Consider the following 21,109-nt stretch of genomic DNA (forward strand, 5'->3'; position numbering starts at 1 on the left):
CCACCCCCTGCGCCCGCCCGTGGCTGCTCCTGAGTCACCCCCTTTTACAACGAGCGCGGTGGAGTAAGCAACACAAAGGGGCGGGGGCCGTCTGTGTGCTTCTGGGGGACCTGGTGCTGCCTCCGGGGCAACAGTGTCAGATCAGCCGAACCGCCCACGCCCAGCTGGCGGGGCACAGGGCGCGAGGCCTGGCGTGGGAGAAGCCCACAGCGGGTCTGGGAGCAGCCTCCGACAGGGGCAGGCTGGGGCGGGTGGAGGGAAAATAAACCACGCTGGGCAGTTCCCCAGATCTTCCAGGAACCGGCTTGCTCAGGGCCTTGTTTTCATGCCTTTTTTTTTTTTTTTTTAAGATAAAGTGAATTCCCCGAACATGAGATACACTCACATTCATAAGCGAATATATAAACAACTCAGAAACCAAATCCAGCGTTTCCTTTTTTCAAACCACTGTGGTGTTTTTTTTAATGTCATTGACTCTCTCCTCATCCATTAGTGTGAATTGTTGAGAACTGGATGTTCTCATTGAAGTCTAATGATGCTCGTTGGCTTTAAAAACCTTCAGAAGAGCTGTGCAAAATAAAATGGAGTATGAATGCAATTCTATTAAAATACGTATGACTGGAAAGATAGAAGTCAATGAGCAGTTTACCTCCAAGTGATACAATTACGGGCGATTGTTATTTTCTTCGTTTTGCTTTACTCATTTTTTTTCCCAAATGTGCATCAAGTGTGTGTTATTTTTAGAGTCATGAGCAGAATGGCAAAGCCTTTCTGACCTTTGGAGCCCACGTCCATGGTCCCTGAGTGGGACTGGCCACGTGGGGCCCGTGCCGCTTCCCTGCTCCCTCCCTGGCTGGGAAGGGCCCCCCCGCCTCAGGGACCCCGCGTGGAGCTGAGCGCCCGATGGGGCAGCCAGGGCCCGGCCCCCACGGCGGAGCACGCCAGCTGCCCCTGGGGGCTCCTCCCTGTCTTCACCCCCCAGGCCTGACCCCCGTCCCGGGGCCTGGAGCCCGGGTTGGCGCTCGGCGTGGGGAAGCAGTGAGCCGCCGGCCTTCCTGAGGAAGCGGTGTTTCTAAGCAGAGGCCAAGTGCAAGGGCATGTCCAAAGAAGACCTTCCGTCCGGAGGCCCTGGGGGATTCCTGGGGCAGAGCGCGGGGAGAAGGGGCAGGAGAGCGCGGGATGACTGCGCGGGGGGCGGGGCCGTGGCCGGGCGTGCGCGCGCCGTTCCTTCACCGGCACCCGTCCCACAGACGCACGGAGAGGGCAGGCAGGTGTGAAAACACTTTAATATATAACAGCATCTTATAAAACATCAGACCAATGCACGAGAGCAAGAGACGCAGAGAAAAACTATACACATACATTTCCCAAAAACCCAGACCACCTGTGCGCACTCAAGATAAAGTCCTACGGCCTTAGGGTGCGAGCCGGCTCCCTCCAGCCACAGCGGATTGAGCAGACTTTTCAGCGGCGGGCAGGCTGTGCGATGTCGTGTCGCTGGGCAGAGCCCCCTTACAACTGCGTTCATCTGCAGTCGTAACGCGGTTCCCCGCATCGGCCCCACGGAGCGATCCCAGGCTCCAGACAGAACCCAGCACGAGGCTGCATCTCAGATGATCCAGCCAAACGGTCTCACCCGCGTTCCCACGTGAAAGGGAAAGGGCACGTTTCACATCATTTATCGCTAATGGCAGAGGCAGCGTGCCCTCCTAAAGCCAGCATGCTACGACTAACGTCTGATGTTTCCTAAGGCTAAACTCGTCGGGATATTACAAGGCAGGCAAAGCAGTCACGACAGGGGAGCAGAACACTAGCCCCTCACCCTTAAACGGAGATGCCTCGGTCACCTCGCCCATTTGCTTTCCCGATAAAAAGAGCCTATTTCACAAAACTAGAGACTCCTAAGTAAAACTGAAAAAAATAAAGCAAGATGTTCTATAATTTAAACTGACACGGTGCCGCAGAGCTGGAAGTCCTTGCTTCTCCCCTTTAAGAAAAGAGGACCATCTGGCCATTTTAGACATCGGGACTCTGAAAACCCTGAGTGTGTCAGGAAGGGGAGCGGCAGGGTACAAGCAGCTGGAAATGTATTTAAGTCCAGTAGCTTATTTCTGAAATGTAGCTTTTTCTGTCATGTTTTGTTTTCTGTTTCCCTTTGGGGAAAGAGAAACACAGTCTCATTCAGCTTGAGAAAAATCCAGTCTGAGTCGGAGGACGTGGGTCTGGGATTCCGATTTTGTTCCGGGCAACGCTGGCTGAGTCCCTCTCCACTCCAGGCCCCGCCTTCTGGGTCCGCACACGCCCACTCTTTGCTTCTGCACTTGCTCCTGCGAAGCTCAGTGAAGATCGGCAAGATACACGCATGCCGAGTGAAAACACTGTTCTATGTTTCTGTGGGTTATAGGAGCATCGTCATAGCTTAGATACTACCAAAATCCAGAGGGGGGACTCTTTCTCTAATGCATTTTCCTCTTTTTTCATAGAAACCTTGGCGTTCATTGAGGGCTTCTAATCCAGCAGCTGTTTTATTTGCTTGCTGTTTTTTTTTCCTGTGGTTGGACAATCGTATACAAGCAATTTATAAAACGGAGAATGTATGACAACTCCGTGGACAGAAACACTTCAGCTGAATTACAGAGACTTAAAATGTGAAGTAGGAATATGTTTTCTGGGGAAAAAAATCACACACACACACAACCAAACCCTCCAAAATCAACGTCTTGAAGACAGATGAGGAAGCGGACTGTGCGCAGGCCAGCCTGCGCACTGGGCAGCACGGGCCGCCACCCAGCGACGGGCCGCGGGGAGGCAGCCAGGTTAAAATAGCTCTTCCTTTGTTTGGGCCAAAAAATTTTCCATGATTTTGCCCTTTTGAAACAACGTCAGGAAGTCATTATTTTACAGGCCCTGGGACCCCATCTCGGTTCCATAAACAAGCTGCCGGTGACGTTTCTGCAAGGCGGGGGCGGGTTTGGATCCCTGACCCCGCCAGAGTGACAATTTCCCTCCGAGAGCTGGAAAACGGACCCTGCCGTCCTGACCTCGTTTGTGTTTGACTTCCAGTGACTCAGAGCTCTTCGAGAAGCGTGCTCCGGTGCCAACCTTCCTTGGCATAAGGCCCAGGGCAGCCCAGGCTCCCTGTCACTCTCTCCTCCACGCTGGGCCGCGGGCTCCCGAAGGCCCGCTCGCCCCCGCCCGGCGGAGGGGGGCGGCCGCCTGCTCACGTGCCCTCACGAGTTTCTGCTTGACTTGAATAACACACGCACACAACCGCTCAGCACAGACCCCGGTCCACTGCATCATGAAATGAAAGGTGTTATCTAGGTTTTGCCAAGAATTTTGGAAGAGAAAGGAGAGCGAGAGCGAGAGCTGGCCTTCGTGGAGCAGTGGGCGGGGGCCCGGGCTGGGGCAGAGCGGCGTGGGTGGCCGCCCCTCCCTCTTTCCCCGGAATCCCTGAGGACAGATGAGAGCGTCCCTTCTGAGCCTGCGAAGCGCCGACTGGCTCTCTGAGCTTCTGGAAACAGAGCCCAGGCTTGCAGTGGTATGAGAGCAGGGGAGGGGCGGCGCTGCCACAGACGTAAGTGATGGGGAAAGGCCTTGGGCGATTTTTTTCAGATGTGAAAATCGGCGTCTCAATATTTAGCAGAAATGAATGGACTATCAAATGAGCAAACTAGGGGAAAAAAAGCTTCAAGATGGAATCACGAGGGTCCCAGGAAACAGCACTCGAAAAACCAACTGTAAAATAAGCCAATTAACTGAAGTTCACGGGTTTGCATTACTACCTAGGAATTTCAACTGTCCAAGTGTGTGTGTGTTCCGTGACCGCAGGTCACCAGCTATCAGGCACTACAGGAAATCAGACCTGGGGCCACCGACCCATGCCAGCAGGGGGCGCTGCGGACAGTGAGAGCCCCCAGAGCCTGAGCCAGAGGCCCTGGGCCGGCGGCCGGGCGGTCAGCCCTACCAGTCCAGCTTCAGCTCCGCCTTGCTCCACACGTACTTCCCTCCTCGCTTGAGAAACGCCTCTTCATCAAACCCGCTGAACTTGATGGCTTCTTCCACTCCAACATCCAGGATGGACTTGGAAGGATCCTTCCGCCCCTGCCTGCAGTTCAGGAAGCGCATCTAGAAGACGAGAAATTCATGACAGTATAAGTTATCCTGTAAAACTCAGTTCTGGAGCTTAATCCAAGATTTTTTTTTTTAATTCCAATCATTTCAATAACTGTTTATTGAGAACCGTGGGCCGGATGCTGTACTGAGAACGCCAAGCTCTGCGGGCACCTTGTCTGCAGTCGCGCGGCTCACCGTAACTCAGGTGCCACGTTCCGTCCCTTGAGTGCATGACAGAACTGTAGACGTGCCCCCCCCACCGAGGTGTGTGTCCCTCCCTGGACGGGGCGGGGGTGGGAGGCGGATCGTGTCCCCGGGGACATCTACATTATGCCCGGAAACTGAGCTGCAGGGAGCAGCGTCAAAAGGCAGAGGAGCCTGGCGCAGCACGGGGCGTCTGGGCCAGCGCAGGTAGGTGGGCGCTGCTGAGCGACCCCCGCGCCCGGGGCTGTCTGAGTGCGAACGCGACAGAAGCTTCTTTGGAGGAAAGGAGAGAGTTGACAGGAGAGGAGCGGCAGAGGCACGGGAGCCGCCGCGGCCCCGGGCACTTCGTAGGCCCCCAGAATACTTGTGGAACCAACGTGCTAAGGCAGATTCGGTCCCGCTGTGTTTGCTCCAGTTGTGCGGGGGCGCGGAGAGTCTGTTGAGGAGCTTTGGTCAAAATCCCCAGCCGACGGCGATAATTTGGATTCCAAAAATAAATTCTGTTTGAATCTACCGCTCTCTCCGAACCCATAAACTGAACATTTGCAGTATCACCTTTCCTCTATGCCCCCCAAAAAGAAAAACATGAACTGGCTGTGAAGTATCTTTGATTAACTTGAAAACAATAAAGTGCTAACAGTCACTGTAAGTGTTTCTGAAAACGCCAAATCCAATTTAAATATTGACGTCATGGTTCTTGTTGGAACTCACTGTTTAAAAACAGGTCTTTGAATGGCATTATTTGTTCTGATCTAGAAATATTGGCAAGGTTTTATAAATTTGGACCAAAAAAAAAAAAAAGGGGGAAGGGAAACGTGGGATATTTGTCCCCTTTGGAAGGGTGGGTTTTCCTTCACCTTTGGGACACTGTGACGGTGGCTTTGGAGAGGACCTGTCACCTCTTCTCCCCAAAGCCAAGGCTCCCAGCCAGGCAGTGAGTTGACATCCTCCGAGGTATTAAAGGGGCAGAAATGGGGGCTATGGCTTCCCTCCAAGGTGCCTGAGACGCCGCATAACACAGGGCCACTTTGCGTCACGCCACCTTCCGTGTGACACCCACGGATCCACCGCCACACAGGGGACACGGTCCCCGGGGGCTCAGTGTGGACACGGGACCCCCGGGTGGGGCTCATGCCCCCTCCTGTGCTCAGCTCAGAGCCTGACAGAGTCGTCAGGCGCAGTCCCTTGAACGCTGCTCTGTGACGACCGACGCGTGAGTGGCTGGCCAAGGACAAAGGCCAGCTACGTGGTTACACGTGCAACTCCACGCTGGCCTCACTGCTTAATTAACTTTTAAATAATATTCTTATACTTCATGGGAAATACTCACATATTCATCCAGAATCAGGTAGGAATCCTTCATCTGCAAAGGAGAAATTGGGTCACATTCAGCCCCAAGGGCGCATCCCGGGGCGCGCGCACCGCAGCCTGCCTGTGTGCCATCGGGGGTGGCCCTCACAGGGGCGCCTCCCCCACCGAGCACGTCGTCCCCCCGGGGCAGCTGGCTGTGTCCCTTCAGATCCCACCGAGTCGCAAAGGCTGGATTCTCTGCCCCACGGGGCCCGAGGTCGCCCCGAAACCCCTCTCACGGCGAAGGTCCCAGCGCCTCTCTCCCCGCAAGGGGCGGGAGAGCCCTGTTCTCCCTTACTCGGCATTCCTGAGGGGCCTCTAATGCTCCCCCTTTTAACCCATCCGTTACCAGAGAGAGCTCACACCCGCCCTCCACGGGGCGCTCAGCCCCGGCTGCACAGGGCGCCTGGGTCTGCTCTGAGGCCCCGCCGCGGGTGGGGGCCCCGTCCCAACACTGCCCCTCCCCTCTCTCCTCGAGCCCCCGCCACGTGGCCTGCGGAGCCCTCGGGACGAGATGCCCCCTTTGGAACTAGTCTCAGAGTGTGACGGTGAACAAACAGACGTCTGCCGGAGATGACCTTGTCATTGCACTCGGGCACCAAGCAGGCCACGCCTCGGTGGCGGTCCAAGAAGGCCTGGAACTCCTCTTTGCTGATGACGAATCTCTCGGCCTCTCTCAGGGCGCCCTCCCCGGCGTTCTCGCCCTCGATGATGAGGCACTGGAACACCTGCGGAGACAAGGGTGCCCCGTCACGGGTCCGCCCGCCTCGTTCCCGGACCCAGGCGGTGCGGCCGCCGCCCACGGAGGGACGTCCTAGAAAGACCTTGCTCTCGGGGAATGGGAGCTCGCCCTGACATTTAGGAACACAAACAGTCGTAAAAGGTAGATTTACCAGAACAGCCTGGGTTTTAGATCTGATCTAGTCTTACGATTGGATTTTTCAACTATGAAATAACAAACACTCCCTGAAGGGCGTGGGGACCATAAAGAAGCATCAAGAAAATAAGCACGTCATTTGGAACCCCCAAACCAAGAAATCGGTATTTCCAAAATGCTGCCCTTTCCCCGAGTGTTAATATGCCCTCCTGAAGGCCTCTAGAACGCATTGAACAGGAGGACGGTTGTCCAAAGCCATGAACCCCGTTTCTCAGCATTCCTTTAAGTAAATAAATAGGCGGTGGGTGTAAAGGGAGGCGTCAAGGAAGCCGTCATCGAAAGGGAACCCCGCCTGTGCAAACTGCTCAAGGCGGCAGCAGGCGGCAGCTCGGCACGGGCGACCGCCGCACGGCCCGGGCTGCGGGGTCTTCACGCGAGAGCGTCGCGCGACATTCCCATCAGCGCCCCAGAGATCTTAAACGCCCTGAATGTTGCCTTCTTTGCTCACTGCCTCCTGCTCGCCTCGTCTCCTGCCTGCGCAGCCGCCCAGCGCCTGGCCTCCCCCCGTGTGCCCCCGGGGCTGTCGTCCTCTGGGAACCCGAGGCGTCCTGGCACCGTTGCACCCGCTCCCCCTTAGCCCCCAGCCCCAGTCAGGCACAGGGCGGGGGGCGGGGGGCAGAGGCCCGGCGGGGAGGGGAGCCCCCCACAAGATGTGGAGTCCCGACCTAATGTGAGTACTGGACACGGAAGATGTGCCTGGGCGTTTTCCCAGTGACTTTGGTTCCAGGGCCCGCTGGTGAGAATGCAAGGGCTCTTGGGGGACAGCCAGGTCTTGGGGGCTCTAGGGCGGCGGGGCGGGGCGAGACTGGGAGGGAAGGCCAGGGGAGCCGCTGGCTGCCGGGGAGCAGGCCCGCAGGAGTCCCCGCAGGTGGCAGCACCACGCCCAGCCCCTGAGGGCCACCGCAGGGTCCTCCGCTCCTGGGAGGGCTCAGCGAGGGAGGTCTGTCCGCAGAGCACAGGCCTCAGGGGAGAGGAGGCAGCCTGGGAGAGCAGGTGCTGGAATGGGAGGGATTGTGCAACAACATCAGGCAGGGTGGCGGGCGGAGGGGGGGGCCTGCTTACAGCCTGCGGGCACCCAGGCTCTGGCGCCGAGCCTGCTCTGCACGCAGGGGCGGCTCGCCCTCTCCCGCCGAAGAAATCTGGGTGTTGGAAAGGCAGCTCCAGAGCGAACCCGGCAAGTGGAAGCTGGAGGAGGAGCCGAAAAGATGGGAGGAAGGGGCTGTTTCTTAGCTGCGCCGCGGAGGAGAGGGGGCAGGAGCCATGAGCAGATCAGGGGCTGGAGAGGACACACACACACACACACACACACACACACACACACACACCCCGCAACAGTGAGGAAGACCCGCGCCGCGAGGAGCGGCGGAACGGGGTGGGGAGGCGGCTCGCGCCCGGGAACTGTAAGGCCTCGGAGCCAGCCCGGCCCCGGCCCGGCCCCGGTCCGGCCCCTCCGCTGGTGCGCAGCCTGTGCTTCTCCTGTCAACCCCCTTTATTATTATTATTGTTTCACTTTTTCGGAGTTCCTCCGAGACCCAGGAGAGGGGCTACGCCTCTGCTTTCTTCTAGATGTAAACCGTGTTTAAGTTCCACATACAGCAATTAAAAAAATGCAAAAAGTAGGTATCATTTCCAGCTTCCCCTAACCCATTTCCACACATTTTAGGGTAACGTCGGAAAAGCCATATGATAACCCTCTTCCCCGCCTCTCGCAGGCTGATCCGGGCGCTGACGTGGACCTAAAGGCGTCCCGGGCAGCTCTGAAAGGAGCAGGCCTGTGGGCTGCATCCTCTGCCCTGGGCATGACTTTCTTCCCCCCGCCCTCCCCAGCCCCGGGAACGCCGTCCATTTTTCTGGCCCAGCCAAAGGCCACCTCCTACGCGAAGCCTTCCAGGCACCCTGGCAGAATCAAACGTTGCCTGGCCCGCCCTCCCACGGCACCCCAGCCCACGCAGCCTTCCATTGCGGGGTTCCCCTGTCTCTTCTCCTTCCTGGAGCTGAACTCCGCGCCTGGTCCTTGGCGGCATGTCCTCAGAGGCCCGGGCGCGGACCTGGGTCCGCTCTGTCACGGACCCCCACGCGGCTCGTGAAGAGTACAGACTGGCGCCAGCCCCCCGCCAACGTCTGCCCCCTCCCCGCCCCTTGCCCAGGGCCCTATTTTAGGACCGTGGGCATGGGGTGAGGTCCAGGAAGCTGGATTTTTGTTTTTTGTTTTTTTTCAACAGCTCCCTGAGTGGATTCTGAAGAACAGCCAGGGTTGGCAAACTTTACCTTGCGTGGGCTTACGTGTTGTTGCACTTTGGACTCTCAGCAGCTGGTAGTGGGGCCGGTCCTGAAGCACAGCTCTTGGTGAACGGATTTTGCTACAACTTGGGAAAGGCCTTGCCTGCCCTACCTTTTAATAATTCAGTGGGAAACGTACTAACAGAAGGTATGAAGAGCACATATCCTTTCACCAATGAGCCAAGAGCTGTAAGCAGCACCCCGGAAGGGCTGTCTTCACAAATGCACACGGGGCGCTGCCCGTGGGCCGCCCCTTCAGAGCATCTCGGAGCCCCTGGTATGTCTCTGGCCTTTGTCCTCAATATTCCTGAAGGGCATCAGCCCCAGTTTTCAGGACAGGAAACTGAGGCAAAGAGAAGGTAAGTGGCTTAAGGCTGAACAGATAAGAGAAACGCCGGGGACCCGGCTTCCCAGCAGGCACTGCCCCTTCAGACGCCGCTGGAGCCTCACGGTCCCTGAGGCCGTTTGCTCCTGGACATTTTAAGATCATGGTCAGCAAAAGCAACACTGCCCTCACCTTCCAGCGGACGGGGTTCAGCTCCTCGATGTGCTCTTGCATGTCCTCGTCCACGTTGAACCGGTTGATGACCGAGTTGATCTTGAAGGCCACCCTGTAGTCCCTGCACCATCTCCGCAGCTTCCGCAGGTTTTCCACGTGGTTTAGCTTTCCTTGGCCGCGGCCAATGAGGACGTTCACGTCCTCATTAAAGCTGTCACAGGAGACGGCCAGGATGTCCAAGTAGTGGCCTGGGGGAAATGAGCATCGCTGAGACGTCTGGCCAGGGACCACACCCTTGCGGCCGGTTTCCCCCAGTGATAAAACCAACCCGGTCTGTGCGCATGCTTTAATTTCTTAGAAGAAAAAAAAATTTTTTTTTCTCATGCCCTCCAACTCCCTGAAGTGTGCTTGCTACTTGGTGCCTGTGTCAAATACCACAGAAAACATACAGCTACTGAGGTGACAGCCAGGCTCCCGCGTGACAGCGTGGAGATGGCATGTGGTGCGCGGCGCCCCCGAGGCGCTCCCCTGCGCTCCGGCGCCGGCCGCGGGCTTGGCTCTGCGCGCGCCGGCCGGCCTGCGCCCTTCCTCGCCCCATCAGCGCCCCGGCTCGGCAGAAGAACCCTAATATTTTGACTGTGCGCTTTGTCCTCCCCTTGATCTCTCTCTGTATCTGAATCACCATCTAAACCTTCACAGAGACCCTGGTGTTAGACGCTGAGGATGCCCAGATATCGGCAGCGTGGGTGGGGGCTGCAGAGCGCAGCCACTCCCTGAGACGCAGCTGGGGAGCGACCGCGATAGGGCGTCCCCCCGGAGCACGGAAAACGCTGGCGAGAGTCAGCGTCGCCCCGGTCCCTCCCCTTGCCTCGGCCGCGTTCCCTGGTGCCCCTTCAACTTCTGCTGCTGCTCCAAACCATCCACCGGCCTCTTCTTTAATCTACTTCTACTATTTTTATGTCGATACAGTATACATTCAGTATTATTCTGTATTAGTCTCAGGTGTTCAACAAGGGGGTTAGGAAATCGGGCACTAGACAGAGTGGTCCCCCATCGCTCATCTCTGAAGGACGGCCATTCTCTGTCCCCCAGCCGCGTCCCTGCAGCTGACCGAGTGGGAGTCTCCCTCGTTTTCGGGGCAAATGCAGAACTGATGGCAAAAGTCAATGCTTAAAATGGCTCCCCAATGATCAAAGCAGGTGGTACAGAAACACTGAGAACAGCTCTTTTAGTCCAATCGCTTATTTCAGAGATTAACTTTTTAAAATGGTTATTTCTGTGAGTATTTAAAGAAATCGAACACGGAGAGCAAATGAACAGGACGGCTGGGGCCTGTCAGCTCAACTGCAAGCCGTGCTCGTGTGCCCGAGAGCCGTTAGGCCAAGGCCGTGGCCCTGGCTCGCGGCCGTTGCACCTTGGAACGCACAGAGAGTTATGCTGACAGTAATTCCTGTTATCTGTCTGGCCAGGCGTGTATATGGGCAGCTCAGTAGAATGTAAACACCCTGGGCCCAGCGCACGGCTTGGCAAGAGCTTAACATGCGCGTGTTCGGTCCCTCCCTCCCGGGCCCCAGCAGGCCGGGACCACGGCCCGCGGGGGAAGGAAACGCAGCCCCCCACCCCCACGTCCCCTGGCGACAGCTGGAGGGCCCCGGAGGCTGCTCACCGTAGTTCACGAACCACCGCTCCCGGATCAGGCTCCCGTTGCTCACGATGCTCACGCTGGGCAGGCGCAGGTCCCGCTTGCAGAAGCGCACGAGCTTGCCCAGATACTCTCCGCGGTCGTGGAGGAAGGGCTCCCCACCCGAGAAATTGATCTTCTCCATGCCTGGGGGAGACAGAACGCCTGTCTTCCTGCCTGCCTCCGCGCCACGCGCCTCCTGTGGCTTTCATGGCAAACGCCGAGTGTTTTCCCTGTCACAGATGTGCCATGAAGCTGCTCCTTACCCCCCCGCCCCAGGCCAGTCCCCCGCCAGCCCCGTTTTATGGGAATACCATGAGTGTAACCCAGGGTTTCCCAAAAGTTCTATATATGTAACCTGAAGTTGTTTTCTGTTTCTTCCTTGTATTGCAATACATGCCTGTAATGCAGGGAGTTTGTCGCGGAGATGGTAGCATTCCATAGAAGCCCCAGGGTGCGGTGAGGCAGCCCAGAGATTTGCAAAGCAGGGCACGCTTCCCCCTCCCCAGTCAAGAACAATCTAGAATGCCTGTATGTTTTAAAATAGATTTGTGGTCAGTGGTTTGCCCACATATAATGTTCAGGCTGAAACCACTTTGCACCCTGAATTCTAAGGGCCTTGCTTACTGCCTTCGAGGTTTTCACAGTCCTGTTCAGAAGCCTGAGAACACTCTTAAAAGTACAACCCTCCCTAAGACCACGGCTTTCTCTCTCCCCGAAGCGTTCTTTCCAACGTTCTGCAATTTCAAGATGACGCGCCTTAATGGAAACGCTCAGCACGCCCCCAAGTTCCCTGAGAGTGTTTTCCGTGAATCCATCCGTTCACCAAACGTGGCGCCCGTGAAATAGCGAACGCTGGACTTGGCAAGGTAATCAGTGCAGCCACACGGTCGCACCGCTTTTAAAAATGCTGCCTTGACTCAGTTTCCAGGCCCCGGCTGGAGGCGGCAATTCCTCTCCTTGAAGAGCCCGTTGCCTAAACACCCAGCACCTGCGACCTCCAATGCACAGCCTGGGCCGCTGCACCCCCGTGCACCCCGCACACCCCCGGCCCCCGGGGTGACGCACGCTGGCGTGTGCTGGGCCGGCTGGCCCTGCCCTGTGTGTTCTTTCCTACAGAAGCCGCAACAAAGGCTTTTGCCCAGAGGTGTGCCCGCCGCCTGGCGACTGACCCCAGGACCGCCCCTGGGCCCCGGGCGGCAGGCTGTGTTCTCCCCAAGGAACTTCGTAAGGAGGGCTGCCCTTCACCTCCCCCCGCCCCGCCCCCCGCCCAGAGCCGTCCTGGGACAGAGCGCGCTGCGTCACAGCGGGCAGGCTTATCTGGTGCCCTTTTCTCTCCCCGCTGTGTCTCTGATGGGACAGGGATGGCTGGTGTCACCACGGTACTTGTGAGCCAGGGGGCTCCTCGTGGGCAACCGCTGTGATCCAACAGGACAGTGCATTTTTAACAAAAGTAGGAGGCACGAGCCCGTGGCGGGGCCCCCAATGAGTCTGAGGGCCAGGGGCAGAGGGGAAGAGGAATGACAGCCCTGGGGGACAGGGGTGGGGACGTGGCGAAGCTCACAGGCCGAGAGGAGCCAGCTCCCAACGGTGTCGGCGTCCGAGGGGCGGCCACAGTGCCGCCCAGACCGCCACCTGGGGGGCTCACGCTGGGAAATGCTATCAGTCTCCTCTGTTGCAGAGCCAGAGAGGTAACTACTACAGAGGCATCTTCAGCCAGGCTAGTGATTTTTAATTTTAAATATATTGGACATTTAAAGAAAAATGAACTTTAATTATAATGTAAATTTTGTATTATCACCAAAATAGATTTTCTTCTAGTAGCCAGAAATCTCACTTACAGGCCACGTCACCTGTATTATACCTTAATAATTTTAATTCTTTTGCTTTTTGCTGCTCTGCTTCGGTGTTTTTTTTTTCTACCTTGTCTTCCAAATCACTGATTTGATTTTCTGTTTCATCTAACCTGCAGTTTATTCCTTCCAATGTACTATTTCAGATACTGCATTCTTTATTTCTGACTGGTCCTTTTTTATGGTTTCTATGTCTTTTTTCATGTGTTGAGCATCCTTATAATCATTACTCTAAACGCTCTCTCTGATAAATCGCTAACCTCCATTTCACTTGGTTCCCCTGGAGAAGTCTCTTGTTCTTTCATTTGCTGCCTGTTTCTTTGCTTCCTCCTTTTAGCTGCTTCTTTGTGTGTGTTCCTATGCACTAGATAGATCTGCAGAGACTCTGGGGCAGGCTTACGTCAGTCACTTCCCGTGGCTGGCCCTGGGTGACTTGTCTGAATCTATCAGCGATCTGCAGCTTGTGGATCCCCCTGCTCAGCCTGGGTGTGTGTGGAGAAGATCCAGCTGTGCACTGAGGCCGGCTTTTACCAGCACCGCACCCAGGGAAGGGTCAGCTAAAGTCTCAAAGTGCCCAGAGGGCCGCCTGTCCCTGCAGACTGTCAGGCTTAATCCCTGAGAGCGCCTCCAGCTGTGCCCCTCAGCAGCCGAGCTTCAGCTCCACAGGATGAGGCAAGAGGGAGTCCTGCGGGAGGGGCCGCTGCTCCCCCCAGGCTCTTGTTGCACGGAGAGGAGTGGTCTGCCAGAGAAAGGCGGCCTGTGCCTCCGCTCTGTCCCCAGAGCTGCCAACCCCAGACTCTCCTTTTGCGTCGCTACTCCACCCTGCCTTCCCTCCGCCTCACAGCCCAGGGTCAGCGGCTGCAAATGAGATTTTGTGGGTTGGCCCTTAAGAGGCTCTCTGTGTCTCTAGCTGTCTCTCCCTGGTGGACAGGAACCCGCTGCTTTTCACAGCTGGATGTTATTTAGGATCCTTCCCTGGTTCTGGTGCTTGGGGCCGGGAAGCCCAGCTTGGGGATTAGACCCTGCGGTTCTCAGAGGGAACCCCCCAGCCACTGAAGTATCTCCCCAGCACTGAAATATGCCGCCGGTGAGAGCAGAGCAGGCCCTCCCGTGCCTTCTCCGCACCCCCTGCCGGTGTCAGTGTGATGTGGTTTCTTCCATCTGTCCCTGGTTCTAGACCTTCTCTCCAGGGTGTGTACAGGCAGTTATTTAGGATGATCTTCCTATAATTTAGTTGTAATTCCAGTTTGGCCTTGGGAGGATCTTAGTGTAGTTTCCACCTATACTCCACCTCCCCCTTTGGACCCTCTAGTTTAACCATTTTAATTCACTTGGCTTTTATTGACTTAAGACTGAGAAGTCAGTATATGAAATTATTAATTATAACTCTTTGCAATAGTTTATAATCTCTAGAAATACATAGGCATTTACTTATTTGTTCTTCGTAAAAATCGTCTGAGCTCGGTATATGAGTTATTCTCTACATTGTAAAGATTATTAAACTGATACTCAGAAAAGTTAGATGTTGGGGCGAATCTTATACCTGCGGAGCTCAAGCCCAGGTCTTTGTGAATCAAGACTCGAAGACCTTTCCACAAGACAAGATTGCTTCTCATTCCCTCACTCATCCATCATCAATTCACCTATTCCAAAACATTTTTAGGCCCCTATTACATTCTGGAGACTTTGCGAGGCATAAAGATGCACAGATGCTAAGGTTCAGCCTTGGGACTCGGACTCTCTGGGAACTCAGATGTTCATCACAAAGCAACAGAACGAAGCACACAGTACCATTTAAAAAGTGCTATAATACGCATGTGTAACAAGTGCGCAGATGAAGGGGAGAAGACCTAAACTCTGCCCAAAGAGAACCAGGAATAATTTTAAGGAGCTTTGAAAGTTCACCGACAGAGACCAGGGTGACCGGCATGCCAGGAAGAGAGGACATCCTCATGGCAGGCTTGGTGACGCAGGTGTTAGGGGACCGGGGGGGTGGGGAACGTGATGTGTGTGCAGTATAGGGGCCGTGAGGCCTTGCGGGGGGGGGGGGGGGGGCGGATGCTGACGGAAACGCTGAGCTGGCCAAGGGCCGTGGAGGCTTTGCTTACGAGTGCGGGACAAGAAAGCACGCGAGACGGTCCAGCGGAAGAGCTGAGGCGTCACAGGGACGTTTCAGCACAATAGCTTGCTTTCCACTGGGGACAGCAGAGACAGAGAGATGGAGTGCAGCTGTCTGGCTGGGAGTGGTGGCCCCCCAAGCCGGACCCCACGCAACGGCCCGGCAGGTCGGCGCTTGGATCGGTGGCGATCACCGAGCCACTATGATGGGGAGCAAAATAAGTCAGAGGCAATAAAATGCAAACTGTGTGATTTGATTACACAGAATGCAAAATCAGGCAAAACCTGTCTGTGCGCCAGGAGATAAGCCAGTGGCTCCCCTGGGGCAGAAGGGCTGCAGCCTCTGGAAGGCGCAAGCCCTTCTGGGGTGGCGACAGCTCCTTCTCGAGATGCACACGCGGGTTTCCTGCCGGGGATCACGAGGCGGACCCTCAGGATGTGGACAACTGCGGGCGTGCGCGCTTTACTTCCATGAGAAAAGCTAAACCCGTCGAGCGAAAAGTGGGCGATGCTATGGAAGCTGCTAGCATGGAGGTGCCCTGGGAGAGACGGGACAAGGAAGGAAGGAAGGAAGACAGAGGCGGGCGGAAGCGCGGGCGGGTCCCCTCGGAGATCCTGGCTCGGGGCTCTGCGTGGAAGTTCAGCGAGCGCGTCTCGAGTCTCGAGAGCAAACTCACTGCCACATCGGAGTTATAGTTTCTTTGAAGGTTCGCCTAAGGGCACGTTCATAACCCGAAATGGAAGGTGCCGCTATTGCTCCTAAGAGAAACGCTTTGCTTTTGTTTTGGACGCGCCTCTTTCGCTGTGTCTGGGAAACCCTGATTCACCGCTGCTTTGGACGAACTCAGAAAGTACCACAACCTGCCCATTCTGCCCGGTCCCCAGCGCTGGCTGGACGGGCTGCCGTGGGCTCTGCAGTCGGGGAGACCTTGGCGCCCGCCCCCCAAGTCAGAACATGGTCCCCCAGAGCGCTGTCCTCCCCCTGCGCTGGGCGACGCCTCCGGTCCTCCGCCCTGCGTGTGCCCTCCCCTCCCGTGCCCGTCCCCGACCTCGTCCCGCTGGCCGGTTTCCTCGGGGGCCGGGACTCACCGGCCTCCTTGAGCAGCCGCAGGCCCCTCTGCGCCTCCTCCAGGGGCAGAACGAAGGACGTCTTGGCGGTGTGGAAGCAGAAGCCGCACTTGTAGTTGCACTGGCGGGTGAAGTGGTAGTTGACGCTGGTGGGGACGAGGGGCTCGTCGCCGCTGTCTCCTTCCTCTCGGGTCCCCTTGGCTGCTTCCTTGGGCGGCTGCCGCTCTCCCCTGTCAGCCCCCGCCAGCCAGAAGGTCGCTCTGAGCCAGAGCAGCAGGGGGACCAGGCTGCCCCACAGGGAGCCCAGGGGCTTCCGGAAGGCGCCCAGCAGCTTCGCCGCCGAGGCCAGGGGAGCGAGGACCCACATGGTGCCAGGCGCCGTGGCTGCCCGGCCGTCCGGACTCTCCCTTTATATGAGTGCACGCCAACTGTCACACGGAAGGTAGACACACCCTCTTTGAGTCACCCTCAGCTGAGTTTGAGTTTCGATTTTTCTCTTCATGAAAATGAAAGCTGGAGCAGAGCCAAGACTCACGGCTAGGATTCGGGGGGGCTGCCTGGCTGGGCTGCGCCTCGGGGCTGGCCTGTGGCCCAGTCGTCAGGCTCCGGTCGAGATGCGGGTGTCTCCCTGCCCCTTGGGCACAGCGATAGGATGAGCTAGGGAGCCACCTCGGCCGCGGCCGCGTTACTCAGCCAGACAGAACACCTAGCAGCTGCCGCCCCTCCCCTTTCACACACTGGGCTCCCGGGGAAAGTTTGCTGGGAAAGCCAGGTAACGAGAAGGACCCACCCCCGGACCCAGGCAGGGTGACACCATCCTGAGGACCCCATGAGACCACCCTCCGCACGCACGCAGGGCTCACGGCTTCTTGAGCTATTCAGCTCCTGCTTTGTCACAGCGCAAGAACTGAGACATCTATATTTTCCTGCATTTTTCCACCGTCTTTCACAGACCGCAGGACAGCCAGGTGCTTTCCTAACGTGCTCCTTAAGGGACAAGAACCGCTGGGGCTTGCCGTTTATTTTTACGGTTTTCTTAGAAAGTGTTGCCGAGTTCTGTACTGAACGGTTCTTCCTTTACGCCCTCCCTTATCTGATTTGCATGGAGCGCGCGGCGCGGGGCGCGGGGAAGCTGGCCGGTCTGAGCGCTGCAGCCACGGCCGCCGCTGCCCTGAGCTCCCCGCTGGCCAGCCTGCGGCTCCGAGCCAGTGTGCACTTCCCCACCGCATTTCCTCCTCCGTAAGCCCGGAGAGCTCATGAGATTCCCTGAGGTGTGTGAGCCGCTGAGCACGGTGCAGGGACACCGGTCGGCGTTGGCGAGAGCTGGCCGGGGTGGCTGCAGCGGGGCTCTGGTCTGAAAGGGAGCAGCGCCCCCGGCCCGCCGCCGAGAAGGAAACCGAAAGCCAAGTGCAGTTGCCAGCTCTGCAGCGAGGGACGCGAGCCAAGCGGCTGCTCTCCCAGCCAGAGGCTTGCGAACGCGCGCCACGGCCGGGCACAGCCCAGAATCACCTTTTTGTTAGATCACATGTTTGGGAAGAAATGAAAAGCAAACCCGTTTCCATTTTCAGTCAAGGGCCAGGGAAAGCCCAGAGGGTGGCCTCGCAAGCTTTCGAAACTCAACACGCTCCGGCGTGAATCCGAGTTCGGCTGATCGTGTTTCATTTGGGGTCGACGTCTTGCCCTGCTCCACCTGCTTAGCACCTCTGGGAAGTACAGGTAGTGGGGCCTCACTCACGCAGGACACGCTAAGGCTTAAAGGACACGTGCACTTTGTGCACTGCGAGCCGTGGTGGGCGTGAGGCGTTAGCAGAGTCCTGCGTCCACGCGGCAGGCTGTGCCCGGCGCCGCCCCTCGCGGGCGCTGGCTCAGCTCACACCTGGAGGACCCCACAGCGCACGGGGCCTACGGGGCTGAACGAGGCTCTAAAGCCTTGCGATTCTGCCCAACAACGGATCAGCATTATCCCATGAGCCCTCGTCGTGGCTGTTTTTTAAACCCTGGGAATTCCAGTTATTCGGGCTACTTCACGCTCACTAGGCTTAAGCGTGTGAAGAGCCGTTATTGCTCCTTCCGTTCAACCCAGGCCCACTTCTTTCACTCCTTCATGTATTCGTTCACTCGCTCGCTCGCTCATTGAGCCAGGCAACCTTTCCTTCCTTCTTTCTTTCCTTCGACGAAGGTTCCTGGGCAGCCTCGTGCGTATCAGGTAAAAGGTTAACATGTACAAAAAGTATCTATAAAATGAAGACGTCAAAGGCCCTGCTCGGGGAAGAGCTCACGGACGTCACAGTCACTCTGGTATTTTCAGGACCTGCGCGTACTTCTTCCTCACTCCTCTTTCTCCGCCCGTCTCAGAGGGAGGCTCAGGAATGTGAGCCTTTCTTCTTCAAAGTCAGGGCTTTCCAAGGCCAGAGGATTTAGTGTTTCCCCCCTCTCCTCACTGCCTGAGCTACGTGGGCTGGAGGGGGGCGAGGCAGACCCCCGCTGGCTCCCCTCCGCTCCCCGGGCCGGCCCCCTCTGAAGGCATCCCCACGAAGCTGGGTACCGGCCAAAGGCTGCCCTCATTTTTCTTAATCCCGGGACATTTTCCTCCAAACATGCCAACCTCCCTGGCATGTTCCAGACTCTCCGGTGCGGGCAGCGCCTGCGGCAGCGGCCCACATTGGCCGCGTGCCTTGGTGGGCTGTGGAACTGGTTTAGTTCATTGTAACAGTCTTCTTTTTTTTCCTTTGGTAAATCATTTAGGAAAGCACACTATACATATTTCACACGTGTACATTAATTCATACATGTACAGCAGAGATATTTTGACAGAGCGAATGGTTAGATGTGACGACCACCTTGCTTTAAAAAAAAAGGAAGGAAGGAAGGAAGGAAAGAAACTTTACCAAGACCTTGAAGGCTCCGGCACCTCCTCGCAGGCCCTGAAGCCGACCTCTGGCCGGGAGGTAGCCCTGGCCTGCCATCCACAACTGTACCCAGGGCTTGCCTGCTCCTCAGCGTTTGCGGGGCCCACACAGCATGTTCCTTCTCTGACGCCCCTTTTACTCGGTGTTCGTAGACGTATCCGGCGTGCTGAGTTTGGCAGCAGCTTGCTCGTGTCCACAGCCGCCTAGGGGTCCAGGGTTTGGCCGAACCCCTTGAGGTACTGCTCTCGTGCAGCGAGCGTTTGGAACGTTTTGCTGTTGTGCTGTTCTGTTTGGTCAACATACACGTGCATTTTTGAGGCAGGAATGGAGTCACTGGTTCATAAGCATTAAGCATGTCCCCTCAGGACACACCTGCGCCACATTTTCCAGGGTGCTGGGCCCTGTGGGCGCTCCCACCCGAATAATGTCGGGGTGCCGGCGGCCCCACGTCTCCCTTCCCCCTCGGCGTCATCAGTGAGCCCTTGTGTTTTGCCGGCTTCATCGCAGCCACTGTGTGCGAGGGGAGTGGTTACTGCCCTGTCTCTTCAGTTTCCAGTTCTCTGATGACTGACGATGTTCAGCCCTTTCTAATATGCCTTCCTCCCTATTTGGATATTCTCCTTTGTGAAGCACAGGGTCAAGTCTCGTGTGCATTTTTGTACTGGGTTTTCGGCATTTTTCTGATCAATTTGCAAGAAGTGGTCGTGAATCCTGTGCTTTCTTAGGCATAGGTGTTGCAAACATCTTCTTCTACTCTCTGGCTCTCCTGTTCGCTCACTTGCTGGTTGGGATTTCGTTCTGGTTACGAGTGTGGTTTTACTAATTTATAGAGCCGTGCATGTGCACACGCATGCGCGCGTGTGTGGTTCAAGAGATGAAACGAGACCCAAAGTGCTTCACAAGGACAGCCCTGTTCCTTGAAATTTGTATTTGACGTCCGCAGGCACGTGTGTGTGTGGAGGGCTGTGTTTAGCAGTGCCGGGACGCCCCTCGCTGTGCTGATTGGCCGGGAGACGCCCGCGGGCCGCACTCACAGCTGGGGCTTATTCCCGGGGAAGGCTGCAGAGCGGGAGCCGCGGCCAAGGGTCCACCCCGCACGGCGTCCGGCGAGGCCCACACAGGCTTCGGAGGCCTTCGCCACCTGAGGCCGCACAGGCTGCGCGTCCTCTCGGCAGCGAGCTACGTGGACGAGTGTGAGGACGCCTCAGGGAGCCCCGGTGTCCTAATGCCAGGCCCCCGGCTGCGGATGAGCTGCCCATCCCCGGTCTTGACGTGAGTGCCCGGCAGTTGGGGCAGGACGGGGAGGCGAGGTGCCCGGTCCTCAGTGGCTAACACCAAGCACCCCCCGGGCCGTGTTGCCAGGTGGGGCCAGGACCCACCCCGGTTCCAGGCAGCCCTGGAGAGCTGCCAGCAGGGAGCCTCTGCCCTTTCTTCCAGGGAAGGCTTCCCTCACAGGCAGCTCTGGAAGCCACATTCCTCAGAGGGCACATCAACTGCGCACACCAGCCCCCCAATCAGAAGGCCCCTCACCCCCCGCCCCCACAAAGCAGCTACTTAGGAAACGTGTCAGCCTTCCGCACACCCTTCATTTCTTCTTTCCTGGACTTGGGTTACAGAATCGTCACTCCTCATTTCCCAAGTTCACCATCATCTTGTGACATTCATCACTGTTGACACAGAATTGTACATCCGCGTCTTTCTCTTTTGGGGTCCGTTCCCCCTGTGCTTCCTCCCCTCCCGCACCCCTGCTCTGCTGGGTTCACTTACTTCCTTTTCACCACCCTGAAGAGCCTACCTAGAAGCGTAACTGTTTAAACAGGGGTTCAAAAACCAATCTCTTTTTCACAATAAATGGCATTTTTTCATTTTATTCTTAGCTGCTGCATTTATAGTCGTGAACTCTCCCACCCTGCCTTTCCCCCCCGTGAGCAGGACGGCTAGAAGAGTTTCCCGTTTCCCCGTGGGACGGCGTCAGAGTCGAAGACTGTGGTTTCTTTCACCGGATGCTGCTGCGCCACCGATCCGTTCGGAGGCCTCTCGGAAGCACCTCTCCAGCTCCGGCTTCTCCTTGGCCTGAACTGCTGGCAAGTGTAT

General features: G+C 57.0%; 1 protein-coding gene across 1 annotated transcript; it reads right to left on the minus strand.

Moving 5' to 3' along the window:
- Positions 1-1,277: 1,277 nt before the first annotated feature.
- On the minus strand, positions 1,278-16,486 carry RSAD2 (radical S-adenosyl methionine domain containing 2). Its single transcript, XM_054569986.1, has 6 exons — positions 16,128-16,486; positions 11,053-11,214; positions 9,405-9,634; positions 6,249-6,398; positions 5,651-5,683; positions 1,278-4,128 (listed from the first exon to the last, which is right to left on the minus strand). The coding sequence occupies exons 1-6, from the start codon at positions 16,471-16,473 to the stop codon at positions 3,964-3,966; spliced, it is 1,086 nt and encodes a 361-aa protein (XP_054425961.1). The 5' UTR covers positions 16,474-16,486; the 3' UTR covers positions 1,278-3,963.
- Positions 16,487-21,109: the final 4,623 nt, after the last annotated feature.

The sequence above is a fragment of the Pteronotus mesoamericanus genome, unplaced genomic scaffold (assembly GCF_021234165.1).
Source record: "Pteronotus mesoamericanus isolate MK-2021 breed Mesoamerican mustached bat unplaced genomic scaffold, CSHL_Meso_final contig_101, whole genome shotgun sequence".
Lineage (NCBI taxonomy): Eukaryota > Metazoa > Chordata > Mammalia > Chiroptera > Mormoopidae > Pteronotus > Pteronotus mesoamericanus.

Excerpts from the sequence above, each read along its gene's own strand:
- RSAD2 (XM_054569986.1), bottom strand. The coding sequence starts at position 16,473 with ATGTGGGTCCTCGCTCCCCTGGCCTCGGCGGCGAAGCTGCTGGGCGCC. Across the intron at positions 9,635-11,052 it reads GCGGTGGTTCGTGAACTACG|GCCACTACTTGGACATCCTG; the intron begins GTGAGCAGCCTC and ends CATTTCCCCCAG. Across the intron at positions 4,129-5,650 it reads ACCTGATTCTGGATGAATAT|ATGCGCTTCCTGAACTGCAG; the intron begins GTGAGTATTTCC and ends CTCGTCTTCTAG.